Below are 19,516 nucleotides of genomic sequence, written 5' to 3' on the forward strand. Positions count from 1 at the left end.
ATGAAAAATATATATCAGGAAAAGAAACATCATAGAAATATCTGAAGCAATAAATCTGGCAATGTTGGCAAGCCTGTTTGTGCAATGCTCAAGTAGGAGATCAGCTTGCTTCGTGTCCATCCACTTTTGAACTAGCTACTTGAAAGCAGGACCTTTGATGCCCTGCACAGCTCGAGGTGCTCTACCAGCAAAGCCAAGCCCAGCTCAGCCTTGCTGAGGAGCAGGGAGCTGACACCTGGCTCTGTGCTAACACAGTCTCTCTTGCAGGGATGGGAAATGTGCCCAGCTCCAGCAGCTGCTCTCTGGCTGCAAGGCTCCTCCTGGGACAGCTGCTAGCAGCAGTGTCGGAGCGGGGCTCTGGCTGTCCCAGAGGGCTTGCAAGAGCTGCAGTGGCCCTTCTGTGCAAGATCCTGTTCCCCAAAGGGCAACATCCCGTGCTGCTTGCAGGGATATCATGTTCACCCATTACAAAAGGACACCTTTCACTCCGTCCTCCTTTTCACCAGCCATCTGTTGCTAGTTCTTCTCATGGTTCATTCACAGCTGTCACTGCAGATCTTTTGTACAAAATATTCCCTCTGGCATATATATATATATATATATATATATATTTAACAATTACTATAACCTTTCTTTTTGATTGTTGCTGTTATTTAAACGCTTCTCAATAGATTTAAGTTTTGCTAATGTTTTCATAAGTAATGAAATAGCTCACTAATATCACTGGATAAAGACGAACGTTTCTCCATCTGTTTTACCAATAACTTAAAGCACTTTCCAAGCCAAAGCGCATGATCTGAAGAGAACCAGTCAGTGAAAATACTTCTGGCCACATATGAGGACCTGGAACAGATTGAACAGAGGTGTCCTATAAAATAAATTTCTGGCCAAAGAAAACTGGAAAGGCACATCTTACAGTTCCTGTATCGTAACAGGAGTGACTCATACAGTCTCATAGTCACTTGGGGTGATAAAGAAAACAGTTGTTCAATCTCTGAGGGATTTAGACACAGAAGGATATATTATGCAAGTTTTAGCAGCGTTACTAATGGCCTTAAAGCACACAGCGTTACTATGACTCTCAGTCAGCTCAGCAGATCACAAATAAGATGACTCATGTGTCCATGACATGATAGGAAAATAGTCTAAGAAGAGCAGAGGCAGGTGTTGATGCAGTCACAATGCATTCAGTCAGGAGAAGATGAAAGCTATAAAATCGTGAGCAAAGGACTGAGGAGAAAAGAAGCCTGCCTATTTGAAAGCTCAAGAGCGTGGACTAGGTTGAATTTGCTGGTCTGCCATTGCAGGGGCAACTGCAGCAGATAACACTTGATGGCCTCTGTGTGTTTGTGGTGAATACATACCTGCATCAGTGGCGTGTGATAAGAATATGCCCCATTGAAAGTGGTCTCAAAGCTCCATAAACTTAATGATATTTATACCTGGGAGGGCTTTCTACCTTGCTGGAGTGCAATGACTTTCTAGAGCTATTAACTTTATCCAAGTAAAGACTAACTTAACCCGCGAGTGGTTCTCAGTGCTGCACCGTTATCTAATCACTGACTTTCTCATGCATGGGGGACTCTGAGGGCTACTTGGAAGGTGCAGCTTAAGATCAGTACTGTGGAATACAGCTCAACCAAAGTCTGAACTAAAGGGCTGCAAAAACAGTTCCCCCCAGAAATTATTCTGAAACCCTTCTTGCTCTGAAGATCCAATCATGGAACAGTTAAAAGCATCATTTAAACTCTCCACAGAAGTGCAATAATTAGGAGGGTTTCATTAGAAAGCCGACACCAATATCTCAACATTCTGAAGTTTATGCAGGCCAGTGTGCAGGAAGACATTTAAACCTCTATGCAGGTCAAAGCAGCACTACCACAGAAACACAGCTTAAATACATCTCTTTGAAAATCTTACAGATGATTTGACCCAGACGTTCTAATTTCAGCTCACTCGGTTGAACTCCGCCTGATGGATTCTGGCCAGTCAAAGGATCATTTAATTATAACCCGGATCTGCTGCCTGCAAAAACACATCCCATGCAGAGCAGGAACCCTCGAATACTCCAAGGAGCATCAGGGAAAGTTCAGCATTTTTGTTATCATGAAAGGGAGACCCTTGAGATTAACGAGAATAGCACTAACGCACAAGCTTGAGTGACATTCTCTTATTAGCTCAGCCGCACAAAGAAATGCAGAGAAGTGCTTTCAAATGACTCTATCTGACACAATACTTTAAAATACCACCTAATTTGGAGTGTTGGAAGGAAAAGAAATAAGTCTAGGCTCTTCAAACAACAAACATAGGGGTATTAATGAGATACAACATATGTAAGGAATGCGCCATTTATTCTGTTGTCAAAACTGATGAATGCAGCAGAGCGGGGTATTTTTGTAAGGCAAGGATAACCTCCTGCCATATCTTGTCTCATTCCCATAGCTGACAGCAACCAGGCTGACTTCGTCCTTATCTCCTGTTACAAGTGTGTGCTTTGAGATGATGTTACACAGAATCAGAGGGGTAATGTGTGGGGAGGCGAAATGAGCGCTTGGAAACCTTGTTACACTGACAGCCCTAGGAGAAAGCCTTCCTTCTGTCTGTATTCTTTGTCTTTTCTTTGCACAATCCAGTGGGAGATCTCAGATGGAAAACAAGCGTCAGTTTTACTGCCTGCTCTCAGCCTTGGCGTTTCAGGCAGTGATAAAGCCGTGCTCCTCACTGTGTCACTGAGGTGGCAGCAGGTTTTGCTGAGCAGGACGTTGTGCCGCAGCTGGAATTACACACATCCTGCAGCCCCAGCTGCTCGCTCCTCACCCCGACCTCCGGCATTCCGCAACACTGACGCTAATTAAGTACTTCCCGAGCGCTTTCCTAAGCTTGAGAGCGAAAACTTTTGTGGCCTTCCTGCTGTTCTCCCCTCACAGCCACCTCTCAGCCACGTGCTTTGCTCCCACACCCGCCTATTTCCGCCCCGAGGACTCAGGGCCCAGTCCAGGCCCAGCGCCCGGAGTGGGGGCCCCAGCGGTTGCTATGGCAACCCATGCGAGCCCGAGAGCCCCCTGCGGCCTCAGGGAGAGAAAGTTACTGAATGGCTACGATAAATGCCAATCACCGCCCTCCGGATGATCAGTATCTCTCATTGGTTGTTTTGCTAACAGAACGGCTCGCATCCTGAGCTTTTCGACCAATCAGCGCCCTGCTTCTTGTAAGCTCTCAAGAACGATCAGTTCAAACTCACCCCCCCCCCCTCTTAGCCTTTGGCTGGCCCTTCTGATCCGCCCGCGCTCCATCCTGCCTTCGTATTGGCGGGCGGCATGGAGGGCGTAGCCAATGAGAGGCGGCGGAGGCGCAGTGGGCGGTCACTTGACGCCGCGGGCGGAAGCAGGAAGTGGTCGGTGGGGTCCGGTGGTGGCGGCGCCATGGGGGCGGTGCTGGGGGTTTGCTCCTTGGCGAGCTGGGTGAGTGGCGGCGGGGCTGCTCACCCCGGGTCCCTTCCGATTAGTTTTCCTCCCCCCACCTGCACGCTATGGTGGCGGGGGCCTCGAGGTGAAGAGGGTTTGCGGGGCGGGTCTGGTGGACGGAGGTCGGGCCTTGGCAAGGACCGCGGCCTGCATTTTGCTCCCTGGGGTGGAGCGGGCGCCGGGGGTAGCGAACCCGCAGGGCTGTGGGGCAGAGAGAGCCGGGCCGTGTCGTGTGGGGCTGTGCCGAACACGGGGACTGAGCGGAGCTGTTCTCGTGCCGCTGTGGTTACGCAGCCGTCGGCACCTCCCAGGCAGCGATCTCAGCGTTTGTGTTTCTTCAGATTCCCTGTTTGTGCGGCGGTGCCTCCTGCCTGCTGTGCCGATGTTGTCCCAACAGCAAGAACTCCACCGTGACGCGCCTCATCTATGCCCTCCTTCTCTTCCTCAGCACGGCTGTTGCCTGCGTTATGCTGGCACCGGGGATGGAGGAACAGCTGAAGAAGGTATGGAGGAGAAAATCTGCTGTTTCCTGTTTGCATATTCAGAGCTCGTGCAAATGGCTGTTGGTTGGTTTTACTTGGAATGGAATACGAAGGGCACAAATGTGCTTCCTGGGGTGGGAGAGTCCCTTGATTTATGAAACTGAAACTCAACTAGGCATTACGTCTTCCAGGTGTTACTGCCAACATCTGCAGCTTTCTACCTTAATCTTTCTGAATGCTTTGAATGCTTGTACTGATGACCTGGAGAAAGAAAAAAGGTCTTTGCAGGCTGACTGAGCATAAGGTCTTCTGTTAACAGGTTTCCCAGAGGAGAGCTGACTGGGAACCATAGCTGTTTGAATGCTTGAAGAATGTAATTGCAAATACAGAAGTGAGTTCATGGCTAAATTTGTTTTTACTCGTTTACTCAGGTACCTGGATTTTGTGATGAGGGGCTTCATACTCGGATACCACATCTGAATGGCTTTGTCAGCTGTGATGTATTTGTTGGATACAGAGCTGTCTACCGAATCAGCTTTGCCATGGCGGTGTTTTTCTTTGTCTTCTCTCTGCTCATGATAGCAGTGAAAACAAGTAATGATCCGAGAGCTGCAGTGCACAATGGGTATGTCTGTAAGCTGGCCATCTGGTCTTCTAACTTCTTTCCTCTGTTTCTCTTCTCGAGTTTGCCATTGTGTTCAACAGGGAAATGGTTTGAGTATACGTTGATGGTTTGAGGCTTCCTTGGAACTGAATAAGGAATAATACTTAAATCTTCTAAAAGGCTTCCCATTTGTGTCCTATAATCAATGTAGTGGGAAGCTAAACATCACTACTAACACAGAAAGGAGGTGCTTTGGTCATCTCTGTGTTTCAGCAGAGATGCTGATACTATTTATTTTATATCCCATTCCTTGTGCTGTCTGGCATTTGTTGTGGGTCATTCTCTGGGCCAGTCTGACTCAGTCAGAAGAGTCTGCATGCAGTGTAAAGCCTTAACACCTTTCCTTAGACAGTCAAACACAGTAAGTAGATCCTGCTTTTCCCTTTTCCAAACTGAATGGTGCAGAGTTAGACTTCCTTCCTGTGAGGGTGTGCTGCTGACTCATGTCTGTTTGGTTGGGGCAGGAGCTCCTGTTCCAGCACCCTTTAGTCTGTGGGCTTCCAGCCCATCCTGTTGCCCTAGTTGCAATGCTGCATTTACCCTTTTTTCCCCAATTTAGTGAACTTATTTACTTGTAATTCTGCTACCCAAACTTTTTGCTTTATTTCTTAGACATTCATCTGTGCACAGCGGGCTGCTTGCAGATGTTGAAGAACTTGAATGTTGCATGCAGAGTAATGCTCATGCTTTCAACTTTCTTCTTCTAAAGGTTCTGGTTCTTCAAAATAGCTGCCATTGTGGGCATCATGGTCGGAGCATTTTACATTCCTGAAGGGCATTTCACAAGAGGTACACTTAAATCAAAATCATAAAATTCTGTTTAGTAAACCCAGACTTTACCACAGACTTACTGGGCTCTGGTTGTGATAGTGGAAGTTACCTTGTAGAAAACACAGTTTCTGTCCTACTTCTTAATAATGTTATGCTGATCAACTGAATTAATGGCTGTAAGCAATCTTTTTCAAGTGCATACGTGTTGCGTATTACTAGTACAGTACTCTGTTATGTCAACTACTGGGAAGAGACTTCTAATGCTGTTTTGATTGGAGGCATCTCAGAATGCTGACTGTGATGAATGCAAAATAATGCCCTGGAGTCTCTGAAAAATCTCTGCAAGATAATTTTACTGTCTGGCCACATTACAGGAACCTCAAGAGGGTTGTTGAGCCTCAGATGAACGTGACATTATAGTGTACACAAACATGTCTTGTGTTAGATCTTAAATTCATTCTGAAAATACCTTGGGCTAAACATTTCCATGCTCATCAACGACTGTAGTCATACTTAATATAGCAGTCTCCTTGCATGCTTCTGCAGGACAGAAGCCAGAGTGAATAACAGTTATGCATATAGTTTTGGTTTTGTTTGTTTTTTTTGTTAATTGTCTGCAGTAGAAGTAGCTTTTATCCTTTTTCCTGCATTAGTATGTAAATGATGAAAATTAAACTTGTTTTCTTACTCCTTTTTCTAGTCTGGTTTGTTATCGGTGTTTGTGGAGCCTTCTGCTTCATCATTATCCAGCTGGTGTTTCTTGTGGACTTTGCTCACTCCTGGAATGAGAGCTGGGTTGAGAGAATGGAGGAGGGAAATTCTAAGTGTTGGTATGCAGGTAGGAATCTTAAACTGGCAGGGGTTTGTTTTGGCTATCCAGGAGTCTGCAGAATATCACGTACTAGTCTGCAAACATATCCTAGTGTTATACTGTACAGTCTTTGTGAGTCACTACTATAAACATTCGGAATTAATAACTGGAGTTGCCTTTTTATCATTAAATAAAATGCAAAATATTCTAGGCTTGTGACTAGCAGGTCTGACAGTCATAATAAACAATGCTTAACTTGTCCAGTCTGCAGTGTGAGTGCAGAGCTGGCAGCATGCTTATCTTCAGTTCTAACTTTGTTTTATCAACTTGTTGATTGACACCCTCAGAAAGTCAGTTATGTCAGTGATGGTGGCTGCACTACAGCAGCATGCCTTGGCATGTTGCTAACTTCTCTACTGAAGTTAGTGCTAATAGTTGTGGTTCTTTGTTCATAGATGTAAATGCTGCAACAGGATTTTCTAGCTTCATATCAAAAACATATGAGAATGAAAATGTAAACAGTAACCTTCAGCTCCCTGGAAGTGTGCAAAAAGTGCTGTCCTTTTTGATGCTCAGGCTTGACAGCACAGTAAAACCAGTTAAACTGTATCCAGAAGACAGATCTTGTTCCCCTGATGGAAGCATTGGTTTCCCTTTGAGCCACACTGCCTAGAGAACCAAAGCAGACATCTGGCCACGTTGGCCACATTTAATAACAATGCCTTCAGCTAGTCTAGCTTGCTTAATCAGGTTTAGAAATGAGGAAGAGGAATGGTCCCTTTACACTGCTAGTCAACCTTTAAATCACTCTAGATGGACTGTTAAAGTTTTATGTCCTTATTCTAATAGTTATTTTTCCTCTCTGCAGCTCTGCTGTCCTGTACAAGCTTGTTCTATGGCTTGTCAGTGGTTTTTATTGTGCTCTTTTATGTTTTCTATACAACACCTGAGGACTGCACTGAAAACAAATTCTTCATAAGCTTTAATATGATCCTGTGCATTGCTGTATCTATTGTTTCCATCCTTCCAAAAGTTCAGGTACTGTTTTTCTTTGCTATTTTGTTCTGGCATACAAAGCAAGAAAGTAAGAAGGGTGTCATACCAATGCAGCCAGGCAGAAGAGTTCTAATGCTTGGCTGTCATTACAATGCTAGCTGGGAATATTTAAGGAAAAAATAATTGTTTAAAAAGAAAAAAAAGCTCTGAGAGCAATGCATTGTAGTGATGCATTTCCTGAGGATAGGCTTTTTTATGTTTTTTGCAACATTGTTTTGAAGTTGAGTTTCCGTGGGTGTCGCTGCTGGCATGGCTTTGGTGGTGAAGGTTCTGGCAGAACAAAGAACCCGTAAGGGAAAAAGTAACATAAGAATGGAATTTATTATTGTAATAGTCTGGCTTTGTAATCATGGGTAAGAGTGTTTAATATCAGTAGGAAGCTTTCACGTTAGTTGATTCCAAACTGGTATTCCTCCAAACCACATACTAGATTCATATTCACAAAACTGCTAAGCAAGTTCAGGAAGAATCTTTAACTGACTCTTGAGCACAGAAGAACTGGCTTTGGTTTCCTTAGTCCTTCTGTGTTTGAGTTGCTTGTTGTGTGAACTTATATTATTGTCAGTTTTATTACTCCTGTTTTTCAAACAGTATGAAGCCCAATGCCTTTCTGAAGACTGAAATTCAGTAGCTGTTCATTTAACTATAGATAGAAGCTGCCCTTTTCATGCTGGTTTGTTATTCAACAGGAACATGAACCTCGATCTGGCCTCCTCCAGTCCTCCATTATTACTCTTTACACCATGTATCTCACTTGGTCAGCCATGTCCATCGAGCCTGGTAAGCAAGAGATTAGTTCTGAGTAATGTATATTGGTGTGAAATAGTTGGTGTGACTCAGTGCAGGTCACCGCATGAGGACTGCCGATCTTCTGTCTAGATAAAATCCAATGAAAAAGTACAGCTAACTTAACTGTGAAACTGTCAGTTTGTCTCTTTCTAGCACTAAACTGGTGTATCTGTGAGGAGAAGGGAAATAGTGTCAGCATATTCTGATTTATTTATTTAAATACTACAACATTGCCTAACTCACAAGAAGGAAAAACATTGCATGCTGCTGTTATCTATAGGGAATCAGAGATGAGCAGTGAAGGGGAATGGTAAATTATAAACTTCTGCATTAACTGAAACTGTTGAAGCTCATCTAACCTTAATCTGCCTCAAAATTCCTTTCAGAACGGAACTGTAACCCAAGTTTGCTGAGCATCATTACTCAGATGGCTACGCCTACAATTGCTCCAGCAAATACCACTGTCATACCTGCTACTCCAGCTCCGCCCAAGTCTCTGCAGTGGTGGGATGCCCAGAGTATTGTTGGATTGGTTATATTTGTCTTTTGCCTTCTGTATTCCAGGTAGGATCTGCACTGCTATCAAATAGTAAACAATTGGGATTTGTCTGCCTTTTTCATTTGATTTTTAAAAATCAGTGTACCTGCTTTTTGTTCATATCCAGCTGTGATCTCTGGCCCAAGCCAAATACAACTAATAAAATGGCATTCTGTTTTGTGGGTGATCATAAACTTTATTAGCCCAACTCCAGTAATGTAGCACAGTGTAGTGCAGGGCTTGGATTAGAGCTGCTAGTTTGTTTATGTTAACAAAAGCTCAAGTGCAAACAGATGTAAGAAGTGATCTTATGTTTTTCAGATGGGCTTCACCAATGTTATTTGCTAGTCCTGACTTTCACTGTGATCTGTTTCGTGTTTCATTAGCAATCATAGCTACTTGAAAAGGAAGTTCTTAGCCCTGTTTTTCTTTGGGTTACATTGCAGCATTCGCTCTTCAAGTAACAGCCAAGTGAACAAACTGACGCTGTCTGTGAGTGACAGTGCCATTCTGGAGGAGGCTGGGGGAACAGGCAGCGGGGCTGCAGAGGATGGAGATGTGCGCCGTGTAATGGATAACGAGAAAGATGGAGTTCAGTACAACTATGCCTTCTTTCACTTCATGCTCTCTCTTGCCTCTCTTTACATCATGATGACACTCACAAACTGGTACAGGTAAGAGCAAGACAGAAATTGATAGGTTGCATACCTTTGCCAGCATTTCTAGAGGATGGGAAGCTCCTGCTCAGGTTATTCCTGACAGGCTGTTTAAGGTGCTGTCCCTATGCCAGTTGCATTAGTTGTGACTTGTCGTTTTTTGAGTTGCTGAATTAAGGATATAAAAAAAACCAACAAAAACCAATACAAAAACTTGCACAAAAAGACGCAAAATCAGTATACTCCTAGTGGAGCTACCAAACTCTGCAATGCAAGCAGCAGGAAGGATACATATAAGATAAGTGGTCTCTTGGGATGCCCATCTGAGGCCAACCTTAAGCCAAACTTACTGGCTCTGTCAGCCTGGGAAAGCTGTGCAGGGATATGTTGCTTAAAGAGATGTTTCCCTCGATCTGCTGGGAATGCTTGGACATAGTTCAGCTTCTGCAGCTTACAGCAGCTCTTCCCATAACTGCAACATTGTGTTAATTAACAAATATGCTTGTGGAGCAGCAGCTAGCAGGAGTCTATTGCATAGCTCACTGGAAGACTTCTTTGAAGAGCAGCACATCAACGTATGCAAGCAGATCTAGTTTGAAAGTGGAGAGCAAAAGGGGAAAGTGGGAGCCATGGGGAAACTGCTGGCTGTCTCACCAGTCTGGCACAAAGGCCCTGGTATTTGGAGTGTCCAGGAATTCTCTGAATTTCAAATTGATTTGGGAAGTGGAAGGATTAGGGGAAAGCATGTACTAAATCTGGTAACTTCTTTCTTTGCTTTTCAGCCCTGATGCGGATTTTAAAACAATGACAAGTAAGTGGCCAGCTGTGTGGGTGAAGATAACTTCCAGCTGGGTTTGCCTCCTTTTCTACGTTTGGACCCTGGTGGCTCCCCTTGTTCTTACTAACAGGGACTTCAGTTAAATGGCTACATCTGTCTGAGCTTACAGAAGTTGGGAATTCTTTGCTAAAAGCCAAAATGTTTATGTATTGCTTTAGTTATTAAGGCAAATACTGTCTTTTCTTATGTCAATATTAACATGCAGGTGGATGCACAGTTAAGTATTGCACAATGCTTGTTGCAGGATCAAAATTCTCAGTTACCTTTTTATTTTAACCTTAAGTCATGGTTATCTTATTACTGCATTTATAAAACTCACTACTGCAGTGCTGCCAAAGCACAAAGGAAAATTGACGTCCAGTAGCCCCAGCCTTAGTGTTAAACAAAATAAATTTTATCTAAATATGAAGTAATATATTTTAAAGAACAAATTATGTTCGGCATATTGCACTGCTGCTGACACTTCTTCCTTGAGGCGTAAGCCACACTGTTTAATTTCTACATTCCACTAGTAAAGTTTATGTCAAGTAGTTTATTTAAATGATGTTTACCTTCCTATGGTGTGGCAGAAACCCCTCACTGCCCATCAAAACAACAGGCCTTTGTGGCTGAAAAGCTGTTAACTCGTTATTCTTTTAAGCACAAACTTGCCCTTTCTAAGGGGCAATTTCTACGATAACCTCTTTGGTAGTATGTTTGCCAAATAGTAAGCAGTAAGTGTAAGACTAGTTCAAACAACTTCATGATTATGGTGGAAAAACAGAGCTTCTAATTAATTTTCACTTGTCTAACATGCTTATAAAAGTGTATATGAAATGAATATTATTGGCACTACGGTATTTGCACTGTAAACTCGTTGAATAAAAAGGACTAACTACTGGAACTCTCCCAGCTCTATTGAGAAGTGTTAAGGATTGAAGCAGTTACTCTCTAAGGCAAAGTATTATTATATATAATATGATGAAAATGTTAATTGGCTGTTTGGCTGCTGCAGTCACCATGTGGTTGTGACTGGACACTTTCTCTGTGCAGCAAATAGTAAATTACAATGTATTTCTTTTGGAACAAATTGCATCTTCCATGAGACTTTTCGGAACACATCCTGTGCCTTGAAATTGCTCAGTTTATCATTCAAGCAAAAGCTGCAGTAAAAACCAACTCCTCTTGTAATATAATGCCATGGCAGTGATGCTTAGTTGCAGCCATGTTTTAGTGTGGACTTAAGTATACATTGCTGTTCCTTTTTACCATAACATACCCCTAAATGACTCAAGGCAGCTATATGGAAAGTACAAAATGAGCAGCTGTTACGGTAATGTATTTAATCACCCAGTCATGCATCATAAAATTACATATTTTGAGCACTCCGTTTTATAAAATGCAATATAAAAATAAGATTTTGTCAAAATAACATGTACACTTAACCACCCAACACCTCTAGGCCCACATATGACAAAAGGCAAAATGATTAATTTGAGTAACACTGTGATTAACTCATGCCAAAATGAGATTTAACAAAAAACGAACAACTGAAACATCAACCCATATCCTGAAAATACCTCAGGGTTTATAATACCCATTGCAAGAGTATAAATTCAAGTATCTTTATGTACAGTATGCAGCTAACTCTCATCCCACGTAATGCTCAAAGCCGTGGCTACCCCCATGCAGTCTGAGTACAATTCCTTGTCACGTGTTGGATTTGGCAGGGATGGCTTTCCAGAGGCATACAACCTCTGAAAACAAAGTTCTGTCAAGTATAGTAAAATCTCTGATCAGTTTTAGTGCTGTGAAAAGGTGGGCAGGGGGAAGAGAAACCAAACCTGCTAAGTTGAATAGTTTTTCCTACCTATTCTCAACCTGTGGATAAGGAGACTTAAAACAAAGAGCTGACGTGGTAAGTTTTGAGAACAATTTTCTTTCTTTGCTAGCAAGTGCTAAAGCTCAAAGAATGCTCTCAGCTTTGTAGTTGGGTGCACCTAGAACAGCTGTGCTCCCTGAGCACTGGCTTCAAACCTAGAAAGGGATAGAGATGTAGCTTAAGTTCTAAAGCCAAGGAACAACATAAGATACAGATAAGTACAGATTAAGTGTGGCTTAAGTGATGTATCCTGACATTAACGATGCAGCTTTAAGAAGGTTTGGAGGTGTAACACAAGTTGTTTTCAGCTTAGATAATATATCATTTCCTATTACGTTAAAGATAAAAGGAAATGATGTAGTTTCTCTGTAAGCACAGGAGAAAAGGGGAAGGTTAGATGGATTTGTTTTACTTACCGTGCAAGAGAATGTATGAGTCTGAAAAAGGCATTGGTTCCTTTAATGTTCCTCAGGTACAGCCAGAATGGCTCTTCTTCATGTGATGGATATTATGCTGAATTTTGAATGTTCAGCTTCCTTCTCTAGTAATTAAATAAGTGGATCCAAGCAGCTGTTCTAACGGAGCTGTCAAAATGCTTTTATTTTTAAAGGTTGTATATTGTGGCTGGAATTAAGAGGCACTCAAAGGCAGAAAAGACCAGACCAGCCTCTACGTTCTGTCAGGTAAAGAGTGTGGGCAGCCACTTAAGTCATGGCCTGCATACTAACATCTTGCTACATGACACAAAGAAATCTCTGCAAAACATGTACCTCATTTTGGTCAAAAATGAAGAGAAAGTGCCTAGCAGTAATTTTTAACCTTATTTTATGTAGCAGGAAGTGGTGTTATTTTTTTTAAGCCTGTGTTTAAGGTCATGGCTGTCAAAGAGGAGTAAGACTTATAAAGGTAAGGGGAAAAACAAAAAGCTATAAACAAGGGAAATTAATTTCTTTATATCTTTGTTCTAAAGCAGGTCAAGTGATGAGTTCCTTACACTGACATTCTGGATTGCCACTCAGGAATAAGCCTTGTGGCTCACCCCTTCTCAAAACCTGATCTTTTATAGTGCTTAGATGAGAGGTCTGGCATTTGGCACCCCCAAGGTCCTGGATGATATCTGCTGCCAGGTCAGCAAGCCATTACCGTGGTGGCAGAGGAGGTTTCTGGCAGAGCAGTCACGCTGTAGGGGGTCTGAGAGGGAAAAAGACATTCAAGACAGAATTTGGCACTTTGAAAAATGAATGTGTGAAATTCTCAAGATATTAGGGTTGTTTTTTTTTTTTCCTATACTTGGCACTAAATAAGGTTTTCAGCCAGAGGAAGCTCTCGAGAGATAAGTCTCCTGGTAGAAGGGATGTTCTTTTTCACCAAGCAGTGAAATATTTCACCTTGAAATAATCAGGTGTGCTTTCTTGTTTCTAGCGAGGTTACCCACCTCTACACCACTGCAGTGCAGAAGAACATGTGCAAAGAGTGTGCTGATGGTTAAGCTCTAATTCTAGACCATTTAACCAGATGGAACTTAGGGAGTGGAACAGTTAATTTAAACGTAGGATACCTTACCCTGATGTGACACTGGAGTCTTAGTTCTGTTTCTAGACAAAGACCTCTAAGCACAAGCATACAAGTTATGGGTAAATATTACAGAGATGAGATTCAAGTCGATCTTCATAAAGAACATGACAACCAAAGACAAAAGAGATCAACAAAGCAGAAACCAGCGTTGTAACATTTCACAAAAGTGCAGACAAGCACAGTAAAAAAAAAATAATAATAAATTAAAATGCTACAATACCAGAAAATTTAAGAATGTGCTTTCAAACAGCCCGACTGCATTTGGTTTCACAAAGACTTAAATGCTGGCCAGCATAACAAGCTTAAGAAGCACCTTGCTTTCCTGCATGAAGTACTGCCTTCTATACATCATGCCAGCTGCTATGAAGTTGCCTATGAGTTACTTACCAACTTCCTTGTTGCAACCAGCTGAAGAAAAGAACAACTAGTGACGTGGAAAGGTGGGTGAGTCTCATTTGGTTCCCAAACCTCAGTATCTGAACTTGAATCTAATCAAATGTCTCATTACCTGACTGGAGAAACTCACTGTGTTCTGACTATGAAGATTGCTTCTGTTTACATTAAGCCTTGATATTGCTGTTTTAATACCTAACTTCTTTCTGTGAGTAAGTTTCAGAGAATTTCCATACTGGTATTCATTGATAAGAAAGCTTTTTGTGTTAATTTGAGCCAAATATTCACTCAGATATTCCAGAAATGCAATCTGAACGCAGTGACAGGGGACAGGCCAAGTTAAATGCCTATGGTTGGAAGCAGTCTCCACTGACAGAACTACATTTCACAAGGTTCAGAAGCAACTGACAGTTGCTTTTCTTGGGTTATGGGTGTTTTCAGAAGGAGAAGGGAATGGACAGCCATAAAAAGCTAGCAAACTGTCACTTTTAACTGGGGTGGGGAGAAGAAACTATCAAACTTGCCATCCTGCATTTCTGTTTTGATAATTCAAAGGAATAGGCAAGTTTGCATCTTCCCCAGAGGTTGACTAGCTGTAGGTATTCTACTTAACTTGCTAACGATATGCTCTTTCTCATTACCCTCTGCAAACTCTGCCCTGCCCCCACTGTGCCCTCTTCAGCTTCCTTTGGTTCTACAGTGTAAAGTGCCTCAGCAGTCTGTTCCTAAACTGCAGGTTTAGGAGTAAGGCAGAGTTCACAACATCGCCTATGAGAACAGAAGAGGTCTTCACTGCTATAAAGCTTCTTATTCACCAGTTTGTTAGTAGCAGTAATAGAGCTGAGGTTTCATGCCTCTCAAGGAATCATCACATTGCTTTTCATCAGCATCTCCACTCACTAGCACGTCATGGGGAGAGCTGTCACACGGGAGAACCAGCTGTGAGAAATCATGCAGGAAATCCTCTTCGGAGGCCAACAGCAGCTCATTCCATGCTGAGATGTCCAGCTTCCCTGCAGTACCCCCGTATTCTTCAGGGAGAATCACTGGGGGAATGTTTTGATGAAGAGAATTCAGGTCAGAGCCATGAAGAAAAAACTAAAGAAGAAAAGCCAGAAATAATGTTACTAACGCATACCAAATTCTTTGTGGCATATTACTTGTCAGCTAAAGAGCTTGCTTTGAATTACAGAGCAAACTGTAGAAGGGATGGCTTTACGTGCAGGTGTCAGCACACAGCAGTGGGCAGCTGCTGTTAGACACGCTTGTGAGAAGGACTGAGGTGAACTAAGTCTAGTGCAGCATAAAGCCCAGCAAGAAAGGCTTTGGATGTGTCAGTCTCTGCAGGCATTCTGGTTCAACTTATCCTTAAGTTCATTTGTGGGACTTACAGTGTTTTTCCTTCATAGAAAAGGGCATCATCATGGAAAAGGGCATGATCTTTTGCAGTTACATCCAGTCATACAGCACCCACCCAGGGCCATGCTGGACACTTGGGTAAGGGAGAAAAGCAAGGGGAGGACAATGCCTTCCTATGACACCACCTTATAAACCACACAGTGTTACTCGCCAGGATAATGCAGCCCCAGGGATGGAGTCCTGAACATACAGCAGATATACAAAGCATCGTTACTCTTGTTATACCAATAGGAAAGTCTTCAGAGCCTGAAGAATTTGTAAAGGTTAATGTAGACGGGATCAGTTCAATCAAGTAAATGGCACCAAGGTTTTTCAGCAGGTTTTACTTGAGGGGGCTGAGCAAGGGACTTCCAAACATCAGCATTAATGTTACAATGACACAAATCCTTACCCGGTTTGCTATCTTTTCCTTCAGAAAAGGCTTGATGATGGCAAAAATGCCTTTGAATATACGAGGTTCGTTTATTATGTTAACAGCTTTTATTCGAATGGGAAATCCATCCTGAAGGGGAAAGAAGATTTTTATAGTGCAGTTTAAAAACCATTCGTTATTTTCCTCTTTTCTTTATACGCCCTGAGACTGCCTGTCAGCACAACCCCCTGCCTTCCAAACTTCCACCTAAGATAACTCTTCTTCCTTATTCCCTTGTAGATGCAGCAAAGAACAGAACCAGCTCAGACTACAATAAAAGCAATGAGGACCCGAACCCATTCAAGTTTTCCTCATCTCAGTCCTTCAGCTAGCAGAGCTGAATGCAAACAAAACTCATTAGAGCTTCCCACCACTTCGATGCTTTCACCTTCCTATGTGGTACGCCCCGGCCTGTGCTCGTATTCTTGCTCTAAACTGCTCTTTGTTGCTTTCCATCCAAACATGCAGTTTCAGGTCTTTTCTGTTCCAGCTCTAATGCAAGTTTAGTCTTAGGGATGCAGAGGTCAAAACAGGAAGTGAAGCTGGAACAGGTCTGAGAAACTGCTCGGGTAAGGACATGTCTTAATTCTCCCAGTAAAATCTGAGATGCTTAAGTTTCTGGTAATACATCAAGAACTCTTTTAAAGACACAGAAGCATTCATTTACAATGAACAAACTTATTTTCCCACCGGTTCAGGTCTTACCTGAAGAATTCCAATCACTTTTTTGGCTACAAAAGGACCAAAATGAGACGCCTTAGATAAGCTGACTCCTTTGTAGTCTGCCAGGATTACAATTCCATTCACCTGGGTCTCTTCGGACTGAATGAGTTTTTCTAATGTTAAGTATATGGCACGAATGTTCTCAGTAATCGGATAATTACTGGGTGTCCATCTGTCTGAGGTTACAAGACATGGATGGTAAGTTGAAAAGTAAATATGAGCTAACAATACACATTCCAAAAACTGATTTTCTATTTTCCTGGACTTCAAAGGTCTTTAATAGCCAAAGTTCTAGTTAAGAACAGCTTTTCTTAAGCAAGAGATCAATAGCAATTGGTGTTTACTGCAAGAAGCAAAGGCAGTGGTGTTAGGAACCCCGATCTCCACCCAGCGCAGCTGATTAAAGCAGCTTCAGCTCAGAAAGAAGGCAGGTAAATGGAAAAGAGGAGAACGAATGAAGTCAAACTCAGAGCAAGCCTGGCAGTGCCAAAAGCACACTGAAACCTGATTGTTTACACTGGAATCCAAGTCCCAGGCTCCTCTCCACTTATTATCAAAGCAAATTACAAGCTTCTGTAAGCCAGCAGGCCTGTTTTATTCTGAGTTACCAGCCAGTAAATCTCCTGGCATCGCCTACCATTTCATCAGCACACCGCGCTGCTGCTTGGTTTTTACTCAACTGCAGCTATTGCTGAGACAGGAAAAGGAGCCGGCAGAACGTTGGCTAATGACAAAAGTCCCTGCACGAGCTGGCTGTTCCCATTTCAGACAGTACCCACGTACCCTGCTGAATTAGCCAGCGTTCACAGGAGAGCAGGACAGATTCTGGGCCCAGAAACGCCTCGGGGTTAGAGAAGCTACTCATGCATGTCAGTACCTGGACGGATGCAGACAACGTGGCGTCCCTCCGGGTCCTGATGGGGCAGCACAGTGACAAAACCAGACTCCAGGACAGGCTTTATTGCAGAAGGCTTCAAGTTGTTGAAGACCTCGGGCCAGCTCCTCCGACAGCTGTGGTAGTTGACCAGGAGCTGCAGCGCTCGGTCGTAATCGAATTTCCTGGCTCTGAGGAACCTGAGCAGAAAGGCATCGTCCAGGCAGGTCCCCAGGGAGGGGTAGTCTTTGCACACCATGTCTCGGAGCGCCTGCACGTCTCGGAGCCGCCATTCAGGTTTCTCCTGGAGCTCCTCCCGGGCTTTGGTAACCAGATCAGGAGACAACGAGCAAACATACTTCGGCCGATCCAGCGGCAACTCGGTGTCCGACGGAGACCCCGCGGATGGACTCGTCCTGGTGCAGTCGCTGTCCCCTGACATGGTGTGCAGCAGTCTGTGAAAAAGCAAGCTCGTAAGTGACGGGCAATCCCACAGACCGCTACTGCATAAAGCACTGTTCGAGGAGGGAGGGCCCTTTGTCACGTCTGCATTCGGGATGCGCCGTGTCCCTGCAGAGGAACCGGCGCTACAGGTTGGAGCAGCTCATGCACTGCCGTTCTGTTCTTGGCATTAGAAGTGCAGCGTCTCCGATCTGCTTATCCCGCACAGCAGGCACGGAGCGCCCTTGGGTGCCACCCAGCCAGACGGAGAAGTTATACAAGAATACAGGTTGCACGAGAATTACACAGCTTTGCTGCACAGCGCGGGGCTGGTCTTAACACGTATTTCTGACAGCGGCCAACTGGAAACTACAGCCAAAGGAGCGCATCCCGGTGAGGGACGCTCCCAAACCCAACAACGAGGGGACAAGTGGGAGATGCAGCCCGGGCTGGGAGGGGAACAACGCAGTTCCATCCCCGAGCGCGGTTCGCTCAGGGCCGGCACGTATCCGAGCAGGCCGCCGGAGCGCTCACCTGCGGGCTCGGGGCCGGACCCCCGCCTGCACCCAGGCAGCTCTGCGGCCCTCCCGGCTCCGCTCCCTCTCGCCTCCCGCCCCGCTCCGCCCCGCAGCCCCCGCCCAGCGGCAGCTCCCCGGCCCCATTCCCGGCCGTACCGGAGCGGCCCCGCGCGGCAGCGCCGTCTCCAGGCAGCGGCGCCCCGGAACCAGAGCGGCCGCCAGGAAGCGCCGCCCCGCCGCGCTGCGCACGCAACGCCGCTGTGCGGTCCTCCGGCCTGCGGGCAGCGTGCTGGAGCCGCGTGCTGGGCTCCGTGCTGGGCTCCGTGCTGGGCTCCGTGCTGAACCTTCCCCTGCCCCCCCCCCGAGCACACCCAGCGCGATCAGCCCCTTCCCCGGCCCTGCGGTTCTCCCTCGGGCTCTCCCACATCCATCACCCCCGTAACACGAAGCGCTGCCGGCGCTGCCCGCTTCTCCTTCAGCCAGCAGAGGGAGCCCGAGTGCGGAGCCCGCAGCCGTCGTGCCGGCGCTCCGCATGGGGTGCTGTCATTTAGGGCCACGTGTCGGTGCTTTGTGCGGCGGAATGAGGGATGTCCGCAGCTGTGTTGGATCCTGGCTCCGTGCTGTGATTAGCGGCAGGTCCGGCTGGGCTGAGGAGGGGCTTAAAAACACCAGATGGGAGAACGGTGGGGTTGTGAGCCGGGGGTTGTGCTGTAGGGTGCAGAGCGGGGTGGAATTTGTGTCCCAAAGAAAGAGGGGAGATCGGTTGGTCCTATTGGAGCTGGTTAATTGCTGTAGTGGGGTGTAGGTGGCTGATGGGATGGGTAGGGACAGGCTAGCATAAGGCAAAGAGAATAAGGAAGGAAAGCAGCAGTTGAGAACACCGTGTAGTGAAGGGCTGGAGATGGAATGTAACTCCGGGTTGGTGCTCAAACACAGCAGCTCTGGTTTGAACTCTCCTCATGTGGAGAGCATTGAACTCGAAGGGAGCAGCAGGTGGTGAATGGGAAGGAAGATCTGAATCCAGAGCCGAGTCCTGGGGGGAGTTGTTAACGTAGTGGCTGTGACACCGCAGGGTGTTGGTGAGAGTTTCTGTAGTTTACTGAGTGCTGTGCTGTGATTGGAAGCCAGTAAATGTGAAACACGTCTATAAGGAAGTAAGAGCTTAAAAAATGGAAGCAGGCATCCAGGTAGCCCTCCCGTAACTGCGGGCTCCTGTCCTTACCTGTGGCTG

At 44.9% G+C, this 19,516-nt stretch overlaps 2 protein-coding genes across 3 annotated transcripts; one reads left to right on the plus strand and one right to left on the minus strand.

The window, feature by feature from the left end:
• Window positions 1–3,324: 3,324 nt before the first annotated feature.
• SERINC3 (serine incorporator 3) lies at window positions 3,325–10,952 on the plus strand. Its single transcript, XM_072350090.1, has 10 exons — window positions 3,325–3,461; window positions 3,806–3,967; window positions 4,378–4,571; window positions 5,320–5,399; window positions 6,082–6,219; window positions 7,061–7,230; window positions 7,938–8,028; window positions 8,424–8,601; window positions 9,022–9,249; window positions 10,014–10,952. Exons 1-10 carry the CDS (start codon window positions 3,423–3,425, stop codon window positions 10,150–10,152), a joined length of 1,419 nt encoding a protein of 472 aa, XP_072206191.1. The 5' UTR covers window positions 3,325–3,422; the 3' UTR covers window positions 10,153–10,952.
• Window positions 10,953–11,371: 419 nt separating this feature from the next.
• TTPAL (alpha tocopherol transfer protein like) lies at window positions 11,372–18,546 on the minus strand. 2 transcript variants are annotated; one of them, XM_072350091.1, is made up of 5 exons: window positions 18,442–18,546; window positions 17,330–17,781; window positions 16,435–16,628; window positions 15,709–15,819; window positions 11,372–14,996 (listed from the first exon to the last, which is right to left on the minus strand). In XM_072350091.1, exons 2-5 carry the CDS (start codon window positions 17,766–17,768, stop codon window positions 14,721–14,723), a joined length of 1,020 nt encoding a protein of 339 aa, XP_072206192.1. In that variant the 5' UTR covers window positions 17,769–17,781; window positions 18,442–18,546; the 3' UTR covers window positions 11,372–14,720. The 2 variants fall into 2 exon arrangements, with proteins under 2 accessions (XP_072206192.1, XP_072206193.1); XM_072350092.1 differs by lacking the exon at window positions 18,442–18,546 and adding an exon at window positions 18,302–18,307.
• Between the last annotated feature and the right edge of the window lie 970 nt (window positions 18,547–19,516).

The sequence above is a fragment of the Excalfactoria chinensis genome, chromosome 15 (genome assembly GCF_039878825.1).
Source record: "Excalfactoria chinensis isolate bCotChi1 chromosome 15, bCotChi1.hap2, whole genome shotgun sequence".
In the NCBI taxonomy this organism is placed as follows: Eukaryota; Metazoa; Chordata; class Aves; order Galliformes; family Phasianidae; genus Excalfactoria; species Excalfactoria chinensis.